The sequence below is a fragment of the Pelobates fuscus genome, chromosome 11 (assembly GCF_036172605.1).
Source record: "Pelobates fuscus isolate aPelFus1 chromosome 11, aPelFus1.pri, whole genome shotgun sequence".
NCBI lineage: Eukaryota > Metazoa > Chordata > Amphibia > Anura > Pelobatidae > Pelobates > Pelobates fuscus.
In genome coordinates, this window is record NC_086327.1 from 4,907,423 (window position 1) to 4,924,837 (window position 17,415).

Consider the following 17,415-nt stretch of genomic DNA (forward strand, 5'->3'; position numbering starts at 1 on the left):
ATCACTCTACACTTTAAATATTAGCATTTATCTCTAAATTGCCATTTCCTCCAGGTAGCAGACCTTCCAGAACTTATAAAAAAAAAAAAAAAAACATTTGGTGTAACGTTAGTGATTTTTATACAATTTTTAGAGGTATGCTAATGCTACAGAATCTTCCTGTGCTTTTAATATGTACATTTATTTGTAAATTACCTTTTCCTCCAAGGATCCCACCTTTAGGTCCTTAGAAAATAATGAGATGTACTTCAGTAATAGATAAAATGAATTTTAAGATTGGTTTTTCATTTTTCTACTTTATTTCTACTTAAAATATTCCAGTTAGAATTGGCCCGTACCTAGCGAATCTTTAACAATTGCCAGATGCATTCGTTGTCCGAATTAAATCAGTGCTTTTTGCATCCGAACGCAATTCCAAGTGTAGGATTCAGAATATTCACACAGCACCAGTTTTACAAAAATTCTAAACTTTTTCAATTTGGATCCATATTTGACGAATTCAGACTTGGATTTTAACAATTTGGGTCCAGAATTCAGCTTTATGGCAGAGTTCAGTCAAGCTGAAATTTGGACAAAATTCAAGCCCATTCAGCGCCTGCAGTGCAGAATCCAGACATTGTTACACAGCATGAACAAGGTTTGGATTTTGAAGTGCACATGGCCACGTACAGCACCAGATTTTTTTGCCCTGTTCGATACGGGGCCATTTGGACATTAGTAAAAAAAAACCTGAAAAATATTCACATTTAATTGTTTATTACCTTTTCCTTCAGGAATCAAAACTTCCAGTCCTTGGGAAATAGGGAAAAAACTAGTGAAATTTACACTTTTCTAGAATAACGCAATTGCATTCATATATTGTTATTATTTAATTGAAGAAAAATCAATAATCTGCCGAGCATTACAATAATATGGATAATCACTCTACACTTTAAATATTAGCATTTATCTCTAAATTACCATTTCCTCCAGGTAGCAGACCTTCCAGAACTTAGAAAAGAAAAGAAAACATTTGGTGTAACGTTAGTGATTTTTATAAATTTTTAGAGGTATGCTAATGCTACAGAATCTTCCTGTGCTTTTAATATGTACATTTATTTGTAAACTACCTTTTCCTCCAAGGATCCCACCTTTAGGTACTTAGAAAATAATGAGATGTACTTCAGTAATAGATAAAATGAATTTTAAGATTGGTTTTTCATTTTTCTACTTTATTTCTACTTAAAATATTCCAGTTAGAATTGGCCCGTACCTAGCGAATCTTTAACAATTGCCAGATGCATTCGTTGTCCTAATTAAATCAGTGCTTATGCATCCGAACCCAATTCCAAATATAGGATTCAGAATATTCACACAGCACCAGTTTTACAAAAAAATGAAGCTTTTTTCAATTTGGATCCATATTTGACGAATTCAGACTTGGATTTTAACAATTTGGGTCCGGAATTCAGCTGTCTGGCAGAGTTCGGTCAAGCTGAAATTTGGACTGAATTTAAGCCCATTTAGCGCCTGCAGTGCAGAATCCAGACATTGTTACACAGCATGAACAAGGTTTGGATTTTGAAGTGCACATGGCCACGTACAGCACCAGATTTTTTTGCCCTGTTCGATACGGGGCCATTTGGACATTAGTAAAAAAAAAACCTGAAAAATATTCACATTTAATTGTTTATTACCTTTTCCTTCAGGAATCAAAACTTCCAGTCCTTGGGAAATAGGGAAAAAACTTTAATGAAATTTACACTTTTCTAGAATAACGCAATTGCATTCATATATTGTAATTATTTAATTGAAGTAAAATCAATAATCTGCCGAGCATTACAATAATATGGATAATCACTCTACACTTTAAATATTAGCATTCATCTCTAAATTACCATTTCCTCCAGGTAGCAGACCTTCCAGAACTTAGAAAAGAAAAGAAAACATTTGGTGTAACGTTAGTGATTTTTATACATTTTTAGAGGTATGCTAATGCTACAGAATCTTCCTGTGCTTTTAATATGTACATTTATTTGTAAATTACCTTTTCCTCCAAGGATCCCACCGTTAGGTCCTTAAAAAATAATGAGATGTACTTCAGTAATAGATAAAATGAATTTTAAGATTGGTTTTTCATTTTTATACTTTATTTCTACTTAAAATATTCCAGTTAGAATTGGCCCGTACCTAGCGAATCTTTAACAATTGCCAGATGCATTCGTTGTCCTAATTAAATCAGTGCTTATGCATCCGAACCCAATTCCAAATATAGGATTCAGAATATTCACACAGCACCAGTTTTACAAAAATTCTAAACTTTTTTCAATTTGGATCCATATTTGACGAATTCAGACTTGGATTTTAACAATTTGGGTCCGGAATTCAGCTGTCTGGCAGAGTTCGGTCAGGCAGAAATTTGGACTGAATTTAAGCCCATTCAGCGCCTGCAGTGCAGAATCCAGACATTGTTACATAGCATGAACAAGGTTTGGATTTTGAAGTGCACATGGCCACGTACAGCACCAAATTTTTTTGCCCTGTTCGATACGGGGCCATTTGGACATTAGTAAAAAAAAAAAACTGAAAAATATTCACATTTAATTGTTTATTACCTTTTCCTTCAGGAATCAAAACTTCCAGTCCTTGGGAAATAGGGAAAAAAACTAATGAAATTTACACTTTTCTAGAATTACGCAATTGCATTCATATATTGTTATTATTTAATTGAAGTAAAATCAATAATCTGCCGAGCATTACAATAATATGGATAATCACTCTACACTTTAAATATTAGCATTTATCTCTAAATTACCATTTCCTCCAGGTAGCAGACCTTCCAGAACTTAGAAAAGAAAAGAAAACATTTGGTGTAACGTTAGTGATTTTTATACATTTTTAGATGTATGCTAATTCTACAGAATCTTCCTGTGCTTTTAATATGTACATTTATTTGTAAATTACCTTTTCCTCCAAGGATCCCACCTTTAGGTCCTTAAAAAATAATGAGATGTACTTCAGTAATAGATAAAATGAATTTTAAGATTGGTTTTTCATTTTTCTACTTTATTTCTACTTAAAATATTCCAGTTAGAATTGGCCCGTACCTAGCGAATCTTTAGCAATTGCCAGATGCATTCATTGTCCGAATTAAATCAGTGCTTTTTGCATCCGAACGCAATTCCAAGTGTAGGATTCAGAATATTCACACAGCACCAGTTTTACAAAAATTCTAAACTTTTTCAATTTGGATCCATATTTGACGAATTCAGACTTGGATTTTAACAATTTGGGTCCAGAATTCAGCTTTATGGCAGAGTTCAGTCAAGCTGAAATTTGGACAAAATTCAAGCCCATTCAGCGCCTGCAGTGCAGAATCCAGACATTGTTACACAGCATGAACAAGGTTTGGATTTTGAAGTGCACATGGCCACGTACAGCACCAGATTTTTTTGCCCTGTTCGATACGGGGCCATTTGGACATTAGTAAAAAAAAAACCTGAAAAATATTCACATTTAATTGTTTATTACCTTTTCCTTCAGGAATCAAAACTTCCAGTCCTTGGGAAATAGGGAAAAAACTTTAATGAAATTTACACTTTTCTAGAATAACGCAATTGTATTCATATATTGTAATTATTTAATTGAAGTAAAATCAATAATCTGCCGAGCATTACAATAATATGGATAATCACTCTACACTTTAAATATTAGCATTCATCTCTAAATTACCATTTCCTCCAGGTAGCAGACCTTCCAGAACTTAGAAAAGAAAAGAAAACATTTGGTGTAACGTTAGTGATTTTTATACATTTTTAGAGGTATGCTAATGCTACAGAATCTTCCTGTGCTTTTAATATGTACATTTATTTGTAAATTACCTTTTCCTCCAAGGATCCCACCTTTAGGTCCTTAAAAAATAATGAGATGTACTTCAGTAATAGATAAAATGAATTTTAAGATTGGTTTTTCATTTTTATACTTTATTTCTACTTAAAATATTCCAGTTAGAATTGGCCCATACCTAGCGAATCTTTAACAATTGCCAGATGCATTCGTTGTCCTAATTAAATCAGTGCTTATGCATCCGAACCCAATTCCAAATATAGGATTCTGAATATTCACACAGCACCAGTTTTACAAAAATTTGAAACTTTTTTCAATTTGGATCCATATTTGACGAATTCAGACTTGGATTTTAACAATTTGGGTCCGGAATTCAGCTGTCTGGCAGAGTTCGGTCAAGCTGAAATTTGGACTGAATTTAAGCCCATTCAGCGCCTGCAGTGCAGAATACAGACATTGTTACACAGCATGAACAAGGTTTGGATTTTGAAGTGCACATGGCCACGTACAGCACCAGATTTTTTTGCCCTGTTCGATACGGGGCCATTTGGACATTAGTAAAAAAAAAAACCTGAAAAATATTCACATTTAATTGTTTATTACCTTTTCCTTCAGGAATCAAAACTTCCAGTCCTTGGGAAATAGGGAACAAACTTTAATGAAATTTACACTTTTCTAGAATAACGCAATTGCATTCATATATTGTAATTATTTTATTGAAGAAAAATCAATAATCTGCCGTGCATTACAATAATATGGATAATCACTCTACACTTTAAATATTAGCATTTATCTCTAAATTACCATTTCCTCCAGGTAGCAGACCTTCCAGAACTTAGAAAAGAAAACAAAACATTTGGTGTAACGTTAGTGATTTTTATACATTTTTAGAGGTATGCTAATGCTTCAGAATCTTCCTGTGCTTTTAATATGTACATTTATTTGTAAATTACCTTTTTCTCCAAGGATCCCACCTTTAGGTCCTTAAAAATAATGAGATGTACTTCAGTAATAGATATAATTAATTTTAAGATTGGTTTTTCATTTTTCTACTTAATTTCTACTTAAAATATTCCAGTTAGAATTGGCCCGTACCTAGCGAATCTTTAACAATTGCCAGATGCATTCGTTGTCCGAATTAAATCAGTGCTTTTTGCATCCGAACCCAATTCCAAGTGTAGGATTAAGAATATTCACACAGCACCAGTTTTACAAAAATTCAAAACTTTTTTCAATTTGGATCCATATTTGACGAATTCAGACTTGGATTTTAACAATTTGGGTCCGGAATTCAGCTGTCTGGCAGAGTTCGGTCAAGCTGAAATTTGGACTGAATTTAAGCCCATTCAGCGCCTGCAGTGCAGAATCCAGACATTGTTACACAGCATGAACAAGGTTTGGATTTTGAAGTGCACATGGCCACGTACAGCACCAGATTTTTTTGCCCTGTTCGATACGGGGCCATTTGGACTTTAGTAAAAAAAAAACTGAAAAATATTCACATTTATTTGTTTATTACCTTTTCCTTCAGGAATCAAAACTTCCAGTCCTTGGGAAATAGGGAACAAACTTTAATGAAATTTACACTTTTCTAGAATAACGCAATTGCATTCATATATTGTAATTATTTTATTGAAGAAAAATCAATAATCTGCCGTGCATTACAATAATATGGATAATCACTCTACACTTTAAATATTAGCATTTATCTCTAAATTACCATTTCCTCCAGGTAGCAGACCTTCCAGAACTTAGAAAAGAAAACAAAACATTTGGTGTAACGTTAGTGATTTTTATACATTTTTAGAGGTATGCTAATGCTACAGAATCTTCCTGTGCTTTTAATATGTACATTTATTTGTAAATTACCTTTTCCTCCAAGGATCCCACCTTTAGGTCCTTAGAAAATAATGAGATGTACTTCAGTAATAGATAAAATGAATTTTAAGATTGGTTTTTCATTTTTCTACTTTATTTCTACTTAAAATATTCCAGTTAGAATTGGCCCGTACCTAGCGAATCTTTAACAATTGCCAGATGCATTCGTTGTCCGAATTAAATCAGTGCTTTTTGCATCCGAACCCAATTCCAAGTGTAGGATTCAGAATATTCACACAGCACCAGTTTTACAAAAATTCGAAACTTTTTTCAATTTGGATCCATATTTGACGAATTCAGACTTGGATTTTAACAATTTGGGTCCGGAATTCAGCTGTCTGGCAGAGTTCGGTCAAGCTGAAATTTGGACTGAATTTAAGCCCATTCAGCGCCTGCAGTGCAGAATCCAGACATTGTTACACAGCATGAACAAGGTTTGGATTTTGAAGTGCACATGGCCACGTACAGCACCAGATTTTTTTGCCCTGTTCGATACGGGGCCATTTGGACTTAAGTAAAAAAAAAAACTGAAAAATATTCACATTTATTTGTTTATTACCTTTTCCTTCAGGAATCAAAACTTCCAGTCCTTGGGAAATAGGGAACAAACTTTAATGACATTTACACTTTTCTAGAATAACGCAATTGCATTCATATATTGTAATTATTTTATTGAAGAAAAATCAATAATCTGCCGTGCATTACAATAATATGGATAATCACTCTACACTTTAAATATTAGCATTTATCTCTAAATTACCATTTCCTCCAGGTAGCAGACCTTCCAGAACTTAGAAAAGAAAAGAAAACATTGGGTGTAACGTCAGTGATTTTTATACATTTTTAGAGGTATGCTAATGCTACAGAATCTTCCTGTGCTTTTAATATGTACATTTATTTGTAAATTACCTTTTCCTCCAAGGATCCCACCTTTAGGTCCTTAAAAAATAATGAGATGTACTTCAGTAATAGATATAATTAATTTTAAGATTGGTTTTTCATTTTTCTACTTAATTTCTACTTAAAATATTCCAGTTAGAATTGGCCCGTACCTAGCGAATCTTTAACAATTGCCAGATGCATTCGTTGTCCGAATTAAATCAGTGCTTTTTGCATCCGAACCCAATTCCAAGTGTAGGATTCAGAATATTCACACAGCACCAGTTTTACAAAAATTCGAAACTTTTTTCAATTTGGATCCATATTTGACGAATTCAGACTTGGATTTTAACAATTTGGGTCCGGAATTCAGCTGTCTGGAAGAGTTCGGTCAAGCTGAAATTTGGACTGAATTTAAGCCCATTCAGCGCCTGCAGTGCAGAATCCAGACATTGTTACACAGCATGAACAAGGTTTGGATTTTGAAGTGCACATGGCCCCGTATAGCACCAGATGGTTTGAAATAGGGAAAAAACTTTAATGAAATTTACACTTTTCGAGAATAACGCAATTGCATTCATATATTGTAATTATTTTATTGAAGAAAAATTAATAATCTGCCGTGCAATACAATAATATGGATAATCACTCTACACTTTAAATATTAGCATTTATCTCTAAATTACCATTTCCTCCAGGTAGCAGACCTTCCAGAACTTAGAAAAGAAAACAAAACATTTGGTGTATCGTTAGTGATTTTTATACATTTTTAGAGGTACGCTAATGCTACAGAATCTTCCTGTGCTTTTAATATGTACATTTATTTGTAAATTACCTTTTCCTCCAATGTTCCCACCTTTAGGTCCTTAGAAAATAATGAGATGTACTTCAGTAATAGATAAAATTAGTTTTAAGATTGGTTTTTCATTTTTCTACTTTATTTCTACTTAAAATATTCCAGTTAGAATTGGCCCGTACCTAGCGAATCTTTAACAATTGCCAGATGCATTCGTTGTCCGAATTAAATCAGTGCTTTTTGCATCCGAATCCAATTCCAAGTGTAGGATTCAGAATATTCACACAGCACCAGTTTTACAAAAATTCAAAACTTTTTTCAATTTGGATCCATATTTGACGAATTCAGACTTGGATTTTAACAATTTGGGTCCGGAATTCAGCTGTCTGGCAGAGTTCGGTCAAGCTGAAATTTGGACTGAATTTAAGCCCATTCAGCGCCTGCAGTGCAGAATCCAGACATTGTTACACAGCATGAACAAGGTTTGGATTTTGAAGTGCACATGGCCACGTACAGCACCAGATTTTTTTGCCCTGTTCGATACGGGGCCATTTGGACTTTAGTAAAAAAAAAACTGAAAAATATTCACATTTATTTGTTTATTACCTTTTCCTTCAGGAATCAAAACTTCCAGTCCTTGGGAAATAGGGAACAAACTTTAATGAAATTTACACTTTTCTAGAATAACGCAATTGCATTCATATATTGTAATTATTTTATTGAAGAAAAATCAATAATCTGCCGTGCATTACAATAATATGGATAATCACTCTACACTTTAAATATTAGCATTTATCTCTAAATTACCATTTCCTCCAGGTAGCAGACCTTCCAGAACTTAGAAAAGAAAAGAAAACATTGGGTGTAACGTCAGTGATTTTTATACATTTTTAGAGGTATGCTAATGCTACAGAATCTTCCAGTGCTTTTAATATGTACATTTATTTGTAAATTACCTTTTTCTCCAAGGATCCCACCTTTAGGTCCTTAAAAAATAATGAGATGTACTTCAGTAATAGATATAATTAATTTTAAGATTGGTTTTTCATTTTTCTACTTAATTTCTACTTAAAATATTCCAGTTAGAATTGGCCCGTACCTAGCGAATCTTTAACAATTGCCAGATGCATTCGTTGTCCGAATTAAATCAGTGCTTTTTGCATCCGAACCCAATTCCAAGTGTAGGATTCAGAATATTCACACAGCACCAGTTTTACAAAAATTCAAAACTTTTTTCAATTTGGATCCATATTTGACGAATTCAGACTTGGATTTTAACAATTTGGGTCCGGAATTCAGCTGTCTGGCAGAGTTCGGTCAAGCTGAAATTTGGACTGAATTTAAGCCCATTCAGCGCCTGCAGTGCAGAATCCAGACATTGTTACACAGCATGAACAAGGTTTGGATTTTGAAGTGCACATGGCCACGTACAGCACCAGATTTTTTTGCCCTGTTCGATACGGGGCCATTTGGACTTTAGTAAAAAAAAAACTGAAAAATATTCACATTTATTTGTTTATTACCTTTTCCTTCAGGAATCAAAACTTCCAGTCCTTGGGAAATAGGGAACAAACTTTAATGAAATTTACACTTTTCTAGAATAACGCAATTGCATTCATATATTGTAATTATTTTATTGAAGAAAAATCAATAATCTGCCGTGCATTACAATAATATGGATAATCACTCTACACTTTAAATATTAGCATTTATCTCTATATTACCATTTCCTCCAGGTAGCAGACCTTCCAGAACTTAGAAAAGAAAAGAAAATATTTGTGTAACGTTAGTGATTTTTATAAATTTTTAGAGGTACGCTAATGCTACAGAATCTTCCAGTGCTTTTAATATGTACATTTATTTGTAAATTACCTTTTTCTCCAAGGATCCCACCTTTAGGTCCTTAAAAAATAATGAGATGTACTTCAGTAATAGATATAATTAATTTTAAGATTGGTTTTTCATTTTTCTACTTAATTTCTACTTAAAATATTCCAGTTAGAATTGGCCCGTACCTAGCGAATCTTTAACAATTGCCAGATGCATTCGTTGTCCGAATTAAATCAGTGCTTTTTGCATCCGAACCCAATTCCAAGTGTAGGATTCAGAATATTCACACAGCACCAGTTTTACAAAAATTCAAAACTTTTTTCAATTTGGATCCATATTTGACGAATTCAGACTTGGATTTTAACAATTTGGGTCCGGAATTCAGCTGTCTGGCAGAGTTCGGTCAAGCTGAAATTTGGACTGAATTTAAGCCCATTCAGCGCCTGCAGTGCAGAATCCAGACATTGTTACACAGCATGAACAAGGTTTGGATTTTGAAGTGCACATGGCCACGTACAGCACCAGATTTTTTTGCCCTGTTCGATACGGGGCCATTTGGACTTTAGTAAAAAAAAAACTGAAAAATATTCACATTTATTTGTTTATTACCTTTTCCTTCAGGAATCAAAACTTCCAGTCCTTGGGAAATAGGGAACAAACTTTAATGAAATTTACACTTTTCTAGAATAACGCAATTGCATTCATATATTGTAATTATTTTATTGAAGAAAAATCAATAATCTGCCGTGCATTACAATAATATGGATAATCACTCTACACTTTAAATATTAGCATTTATCTCTATATTACCATTTCCTCCAGGTAGCAGACCTTCCAGAACTTAGAAAAGAAAAGAAAACATTTGTGTAACGTTAGTGATTTTTATAAATTTTTAGAGGTACGCTAATGCTACAGAATCTTCCAGTGCTTTTAATATGTACATTTATTTGTAAATTACCTTTTTCTCCAAGGATCCCACCTTTAGGTCCTTAAAAAATAATGAGATGTACTTCAGTAATAGATATAATTAATTTTAAGATTGGTTTTTCATTTTTCTACTTAATTTCTACTTAAAATATTCCAGTTAGAATTGGCCCGTACCTAGCGAATCTTTAACAATTGCCAGATGCATTCGTTGTCCGAATTAAATCAGTGCTTTTTGCATCCGAACCCAATTCCAAGTGTAGGATTCAGAATATTCACACAGCACCAGTTTTACAAAAATTCTAAACTTTTTTCAATTTGGATCCATATTTGACGAATTCAGACTTGGATTTTAACAATTTCGGTCCGGAATTCAGCTGTCTGGCAGAGTTCGGTCAAGCTGAAATTTGGACTGAATTTAAGCCCATTCAGCGCCTGCAGTGCAGAATCCAGACATTGTTACACAGCATGAACAAGGTTTGGATTTTGAAGTGCACATGGCCACGTACAGCACCAGATTTTTTTGCCCTGTTCGATACGGGGCCATTTGGACTTTAGTAAAAAAAAACCTGAAAAATATTCACATTTATTTGTTTATTACCTTTTCCTTCAGGAATCAAAACTTCCAGTCCTTGGGAAATAGGGAACAAACTTTAATGAAATTTACACTTTTCTAGAATAACGCAATTGCATTCATATATTGTAATTATTTTATTGAAGAAAAATCAATAATCTGCCGTGCATTACAATAATATGGATAATCACTCTACACTTTAAATATTAGCATTTATCTCTATATTACCATTTCCTCCAGGTAGCAGACCTTCCAGAACTTAGAAAAGAAAAGAAAACATTTGTGTAACATTAGTGATTTTTATACATTTTTAGAGGTACGCTAATGCTACAGAATCTTCCAGTGCTTTTAATATGTACATTTATTTGTAAATTACCTTTTTCTCCAAGGATCCCACCTTTAGGTCCTTAAAAAATAATGAGATGTACTTCAGTAATAGATATAATTAATTTTAAGATTGGTTTTTCATTTTTCTACTTAATTTCTACTTAAAATATTCCAGTTAGAATTGGCCCGTACCTAGCGAATCTTTAACAATTGCCAGATGCATTCGTTGTCCGAATTAAATCAGTGCTTTTTGCATCCGAACCCAATTCCAAGTGTAGGATTCAGAATATTCACACAGCACCAGTTTTACAAAAATTCAAAACTTTTTTCAATTTGGATCCATATTTGACGAATTCAGACTTGGATTTTAACAATTTGGGTCCGGAATTCAGCTGTCTGGCAGAGTTCGGTCAAGCTGAAATTTGGACTGAATTTAAGCCCATTCAGCGCCTGCAGTGCAGAATCCAGACATTGTTACACAGCATGAACAAGGTTTGGATTTTGAAGTGCACATGGCCACGTACAGCACCAGATTTTTTTGCCCTGTTCGATACGGGGCCATTTGGACTTTAGTAAAAAAAAAACTGAAAAATATTCACATTTATTTGTTTATTACCTTTTCCTTCAGGAATCAAAACTTCCAGTCCTTGGGAAATAGGGAACAAACTTTAATGAAATTTACACTTTTCTAGAATAACGCAATTGCATTCATATATTGTAATTATTTTATTGAAGAAAAATCAATAATCTGCCGTGCATTACAATAATATGGATAATCACTCTACACTTTAAATATTAGCATTTATCTCTATATTACCATTTCCTCCAGGTAGCAGACCTTCCAGAACTTAGAAAAGAAAAGAAAACATTTGTGTAACGTTAGTGATTTTTATAAATTTTTAGAGGTACGCTAATGCTACAGAATCTTCCAGTGCTTTTAATATGTACATTTATTTGTAAATTACCTTTTTCTCCAAGGATCCCACCTTTAGGTCCTTAAAAAATAATGAGATGTACTTCAGTAATAGATATAATTAATTTTAAGATTGGTTTTTCATTTTTCTACTTAATTTCTACTTAAAATATTCCAGTTAGAATTGGCCCGTACCTAGCGAATCTTTAACAATTGCCAGATGCATTCGTTGTCCGAATTAAATCAGTGCTTTTTGCATCCGAACCCAATTCCAAGTGTAGGATTCAGAATATTCACACAGCACCAGTTTTACAAAAATTCAAAACTTTTTTCAATTTGGATCCATATTTGACGAATTCAGACTTGGATTTTAACAATTTGGGTCCGGAATTCAGCTGTCTGGCAGAGTTCGGTCAAGCTGAAATTTGGACTGAATTTAAGCCCATTCAGCGCCTGCAGTGCAGAATCCAGACATTGTTACACAGCATGAACAAGGTTTGGATTTTGAAGTGCACATGGCCACGTACAGCACCAGATTTTTTTGCCCTGTTCGATACGGGGCCATTTGGACTTTAGTAAAAAAAAAACTGAAAAATATTCACATTTATTTGTTTATTACCTTTTCCTTCAGGAATCAAAACTTCCAGTCCTTGGGAAATAGGGAACAAACTTTAATGAAATTTACACTTTTCTAGAATAACGCAATTGCATTCATATATTGTAATTATTTTATTGAAGAAAAATCAATAATCTGCCGTGCATTACAATAATATGGATAATCACTCTACACTTTAAATATTAGCATTTATCTCTATATTACCATTTCCTCCAGGTAGCAGACCTTCCAGAACTTAGAAAAGAAAAGAAAACATTTGTGTAACGTTAGTGATTTTTATACATTTTTAGAGGTACGCTAATGCTACAGAATCTTCCAGTGCTTTTAATATGTACATTTATTTGTAAATTACCTTTTTCTCCAAGGATCCCACCTTTAGGTCCTTAAAAAATAATGAGATGTACTTCAGTAATAGATATAATTAATTTTAAGATTGGTTTTTCATTTTTCTACTTAATTTCTACTTAAAATATTCCAGTTAGAATTGGCCCGTACCTAGCGAATCTTTAACAATTGCCAGATGCATTCGTTGTCCGAATTAAATCAGTGCTTTTTGCATCCGAACCCAATTCCAAGTGTAGGATTCAGAATATTCACACAGCACCAGTTTTACAAAAATTCAAAACTTTTTTCAATTTGGATCCATATTTGACGAATTCAGACTTGGATTTTAACAATTTGGGTCCGGAATTCAGCTGTCTGGCAGAGTTCGGTCAAGCTGAAATTTGGACTGAATTTAAGCCCATTCAGCGCCTGCAGTGCAGAATCCAGACATTGTTACACAGCATGAACAAGGTTTGGATTTTGAAGTGCACATGGCCACGTACAGCACCAGATTTTTTTGCCCTGTTCGATACGGGGCCATTTGGACTTTAGTAAAAAAAAAACTGAAAAATATTCACATTTATTTGTTTATTACCTTTTCCTTCAGGAATCAAAACTTCCAGTCCTTGGGAAATAGGGAACAAACTTTAATGAAATTTACACTTTTCTAGAATAACGCAATTGCATTCATATATTGTAATTATTTTATTGAAGAAAAATCAATAATCTGCCGTGCATTACAATAATATGGATAATCACTCTACACTTTAAATATTAGCATTTATCTCTATATTACCATTTCCTCCAGGTAGCAGACCTTCCAGAACTTAGAAAAGAAAAGAAAACATTTGTGTAACGTTAGTGATTTTTATAAATTTTTAGAGGTACGCTAATGCTACAGAATCTTCCAGTGCTTTTAATATGTACATTTATTTGTAAATTACCTTTTTCTCCAAGGATCCCACCTTTAGGTCCTTAAAAAATAATGAGATGTACTTCAGTAATAGATATAATTAATTTTAAGATTGGTTTTTCATTTTTCTACTTAATTTCTACTTAAAATATTCCAGTTAGAATTGGCCCGTACCTAGCGAATCTTTAACAATTGCCAGATGCATTCGTTGTCCGAATTAAATCAGTGCTTTTTGCATCCGAACCCAATTCCAAGTGTAGGATTCAGAATATTCACACAGCACCAGTTTTACAAAAATTCAAAACTTTTTTCAATTTGGATCCATATTTGACGAATTCAGACTTGGATTTTAACAATTTGGGTCCGGAATTCAGCTGTCTGGCAGAGTTCGGTCAAGCTGAAATTTGGACTGAATTTAAGCCCATTCAGCGCCTGCAGTGCAGAATCCAGACATTGTTACACAGCATGAACAAGGTTTGGATTTTGAAGTGCACATGGCCACGTACAGCACCAGATTTTTTTGCCCTGTTCGATACGGGGCCATTTGGACTTTAGTAAAAAAAAAACTGAAAAATATTCACATTTATTTGTTTATTACCTTTTCCTTCAGGAATCAAAACTTCCAGTCCTTGGGAAATAGGGAACAAACTTTAATGAAATTTACACTTTTCTAGAATAACGCAATTGCATTCATATATTGTAATTATTTTATTGAAGAAAAATCAATAATCTGCCGTGCATTACAATAATATGGATAATCACTCTACACTTTAAATATTAGCATTTATCTCTATATTACCATTTCCTCCAGGTAGCAGACCTTCCAGAACTTAGAAAAGAAAAGAAAATATTTGTGTAACGTTAGTGATTTTTATAAATTTTTAGAGGTACGCTAATGCTACAGAATCTTCCAGTGCTTTTAATATGTACATTTATTTGTAAATTACCTTTTTCTCCAAGGATCCCACCTTTAGGTCCTTAAAAAATAATGAGATGTACTTCAGTAATAGATATAATTAATTTTAAGATTGGTTTTTCATTTTTCTACTTAATTTCTACTTAAAATATTCCAGTTAGAATTGGCCCGTACCTAGCGAATCTTTAACAATTGCCAGATGCATTCGTTGTCCGAATTAAATCAGTGCTTTTTGCATCCGAACCCAATTCCAAGTGTAGGATTCAGAATATTCACACAGCACCAGTTTTACAAAAATTCAAAACTTTTTTCAATTTGGATCCATATTTGACGAATTCAGACTTGGATTTTAACAATTTGGGTCCGGAATTCAGCTGTCTGGCAGAGTTCGGTCAAGCTGAAATTTGGACTGAATTTAAGCCCATTCAGCGCCTGCAGTGCAGAATCCAGACATTGTTACACAGCATGAACAAGGTTTGGATTTTGAAGTGCACATGGCCACGTACAGCACCAGATTTTTTTGCCCTGTTCGATACGGGGCCATTTGGACTTTAGTAAAAAAAAACCTGAAAAATATTCACATTTATTTGTTTATTACCTTTTCCTTCAGGAATCAAAACTTCCAGTCCTTGGGAAATAGGGAACAAACTTTAATGAAATTTACACTTTTCTAGAATAACGCAATTGCATTCATATATTGTAATTATTTTATTGAAGAAAAATCAATAATCTGCCGTGCATTACAATAATATGGATAATCACTCTACACTTTAAATATTAGCATTTATCTCTATATTACCATTTCCTCCAGGTAGCAGACCTTCCAGAACTTAGAAAAGAAAAGAAAACATTTGTGTAACGTTAGTGATTTTTATAAATTTTTAGAGGTACGCTAATGCTACAGAATCTTCCAGTGCTTTTAATATGTACATTTATTTGTAAATTACCTTTTTCTCCAAGGATCCCACCTTTAGGTCCTTAAAAAATAATGAGATGTACTTCAGTAATAGATATAATTAATTTTAAGATTGGTTTTTCATTTTTCTACTTAATTTCTACTTAAAATATTCCAGTTAGAATTGGCCCGTACCTAGCGAATCTTTAACAATTGCCAGATGCATTCGTTGTCCGAATTAAATCAGTGCTTTTTGCATCCGAACCCAATTCCAAGTGTAGGATTCAGAATATTCACACAGCACCAGTTTTACAAAAATTCAAAACTTTTTTCAATTTGGATCCATATTTGACGAATTCAGACTTGGATTTTAACAATTTCGGTCCGGAATTCAGCTGTCTGGCAGAGTTCGGTCAAGCTGAAATTTGGACTGAATTTAAGCCCATTCAGCGCCTGCAGTGCAGAATCCAGACATTGTTACACAGCATGAACAAGGTTTGGATTTTGAAGTGCACATGGCCACGTACAGCACCAGATTTTTTTGCCCTGTTCGATACGGGGCCATTTGGACTTTAGTAAAAAAAAAACTGAAAAATATTCACATTTATTTGTTTATTACCTTTTCCTTCAGGAATCAAAACTTCCAGTCCTTGGGAAATAGGGAACAAACTTTAATGAAATTTACACTTTTCTAGAATAACGCAATTGCATTCATATATTGTAATTATTTTATTGAAGAAAAATCAATAATCTGCCGTGCATTACAATAATATGGATAATCACTCTACACTTTAAATATTAGCATTTATCTCTATATTACCATTTCCTCCAGGTAGCAGACCTTCCAGAACTTAGAAAAGAAAAGAAAATATTTGTGTAACGTTAGTGATTTTTATACATTTTTAGAGGTACGCTAATGCTACAGAATCTTCCAGTGCTTTTAATATGTACATTTATTTGTAAATTACCTTTTTCTCCAAGGATCCCACCTTTAGGTCCTTAAAAAATAATGAGATGTACTTCAGTAATAGATATAATTAATTTTAAGATTGGTTTTTCATTTTTCTACTTAATTTCTACTTAAAATATTCCAGTTAGAATTGGCCCGTACCTAGCGAATCTTTAACAATTGCCAGATGCATTCGTTGTCCGAATTAAATCAGTGCTTTTTGCATCCGAACCCAATTCCAAGTGTAGGATTCAGAATATTCACACAGCACCAGTTTTACAAAAATTCAAAACTTTTTTCAATTTGGATCCATATTTGACTAATTCAGACTTGGATTTTAACAATTTGGGTCCGGAATTCAGCTGTCTGGCAGAGTTCGGTCAAGCTGAAATTTGGACTGAATTTAAGCCCATTCAGCGCCTGCAGTGCAGAATCCAGACATTGTTACACAGCATGAACAAGGTTTGGATTTTGAAGTGCACATGGCCACGTACAGCACCAGATTTTTTTGCCCTGTTCGATACGGGGCCATTTGGACTTTAGTAAAAAAAAACCTGAAAAATATTCACATTTATTTGTTTATTACCTTTTCCTTCAGGAATCAAAACTTCCAGTCCTTGGGAAATAGGGAACAAACTTTAATGAAATTTACACTTTTCTAGAATAACGCAATTGCATTCATATATTGTAATTATTTTATTGAAGAAAAATCAATAATCTGCCGTGCATTACAATAATATGGATAATCACTCTACACTTTAAATATTAGCATTTATCTCTATATTACCATTTCCTCCAGGTAGCAGACCTTCCAGAACTTAGAAAAGAAAAGAAAACATTTGTGTAACGTTAGTGA

At 33.4% G+C, this 17,415-nt stretch overlaps 1 protein-coding gene across 1 annotated transcript in view; it reads right to left on the reverse strand.

The window, feature by feature from the left end:
• LOC134577697 (uncharacterized) overlaps positions 1-17,415 on the reverse strand; it is a 131,032-nt gene that overhangs the window by 73,174 nt on the left and 40,443 nt on the right. Inside the window, exons 6-9 of the mRNA XM_063436559.1 lie at positions 3,511-3,540; positions 2,595-2,624; positions 1,677-1,706; positions 762-791 (exon numbers count right to left, since the gene is read on the reverse strand). Coding sequence (XP_063292629.1) covers positions 762-791; positions 1,677-1,706; positions 2,595-2,624; positions 3,511-3,540 — 120 coding nt within the window. The remainder of the gene's footprint in view (positions 1-761; positions 792-1,676; positions 1,707-2,594; positions 2,625-3,510; positions 3,541-17,415) is intronic.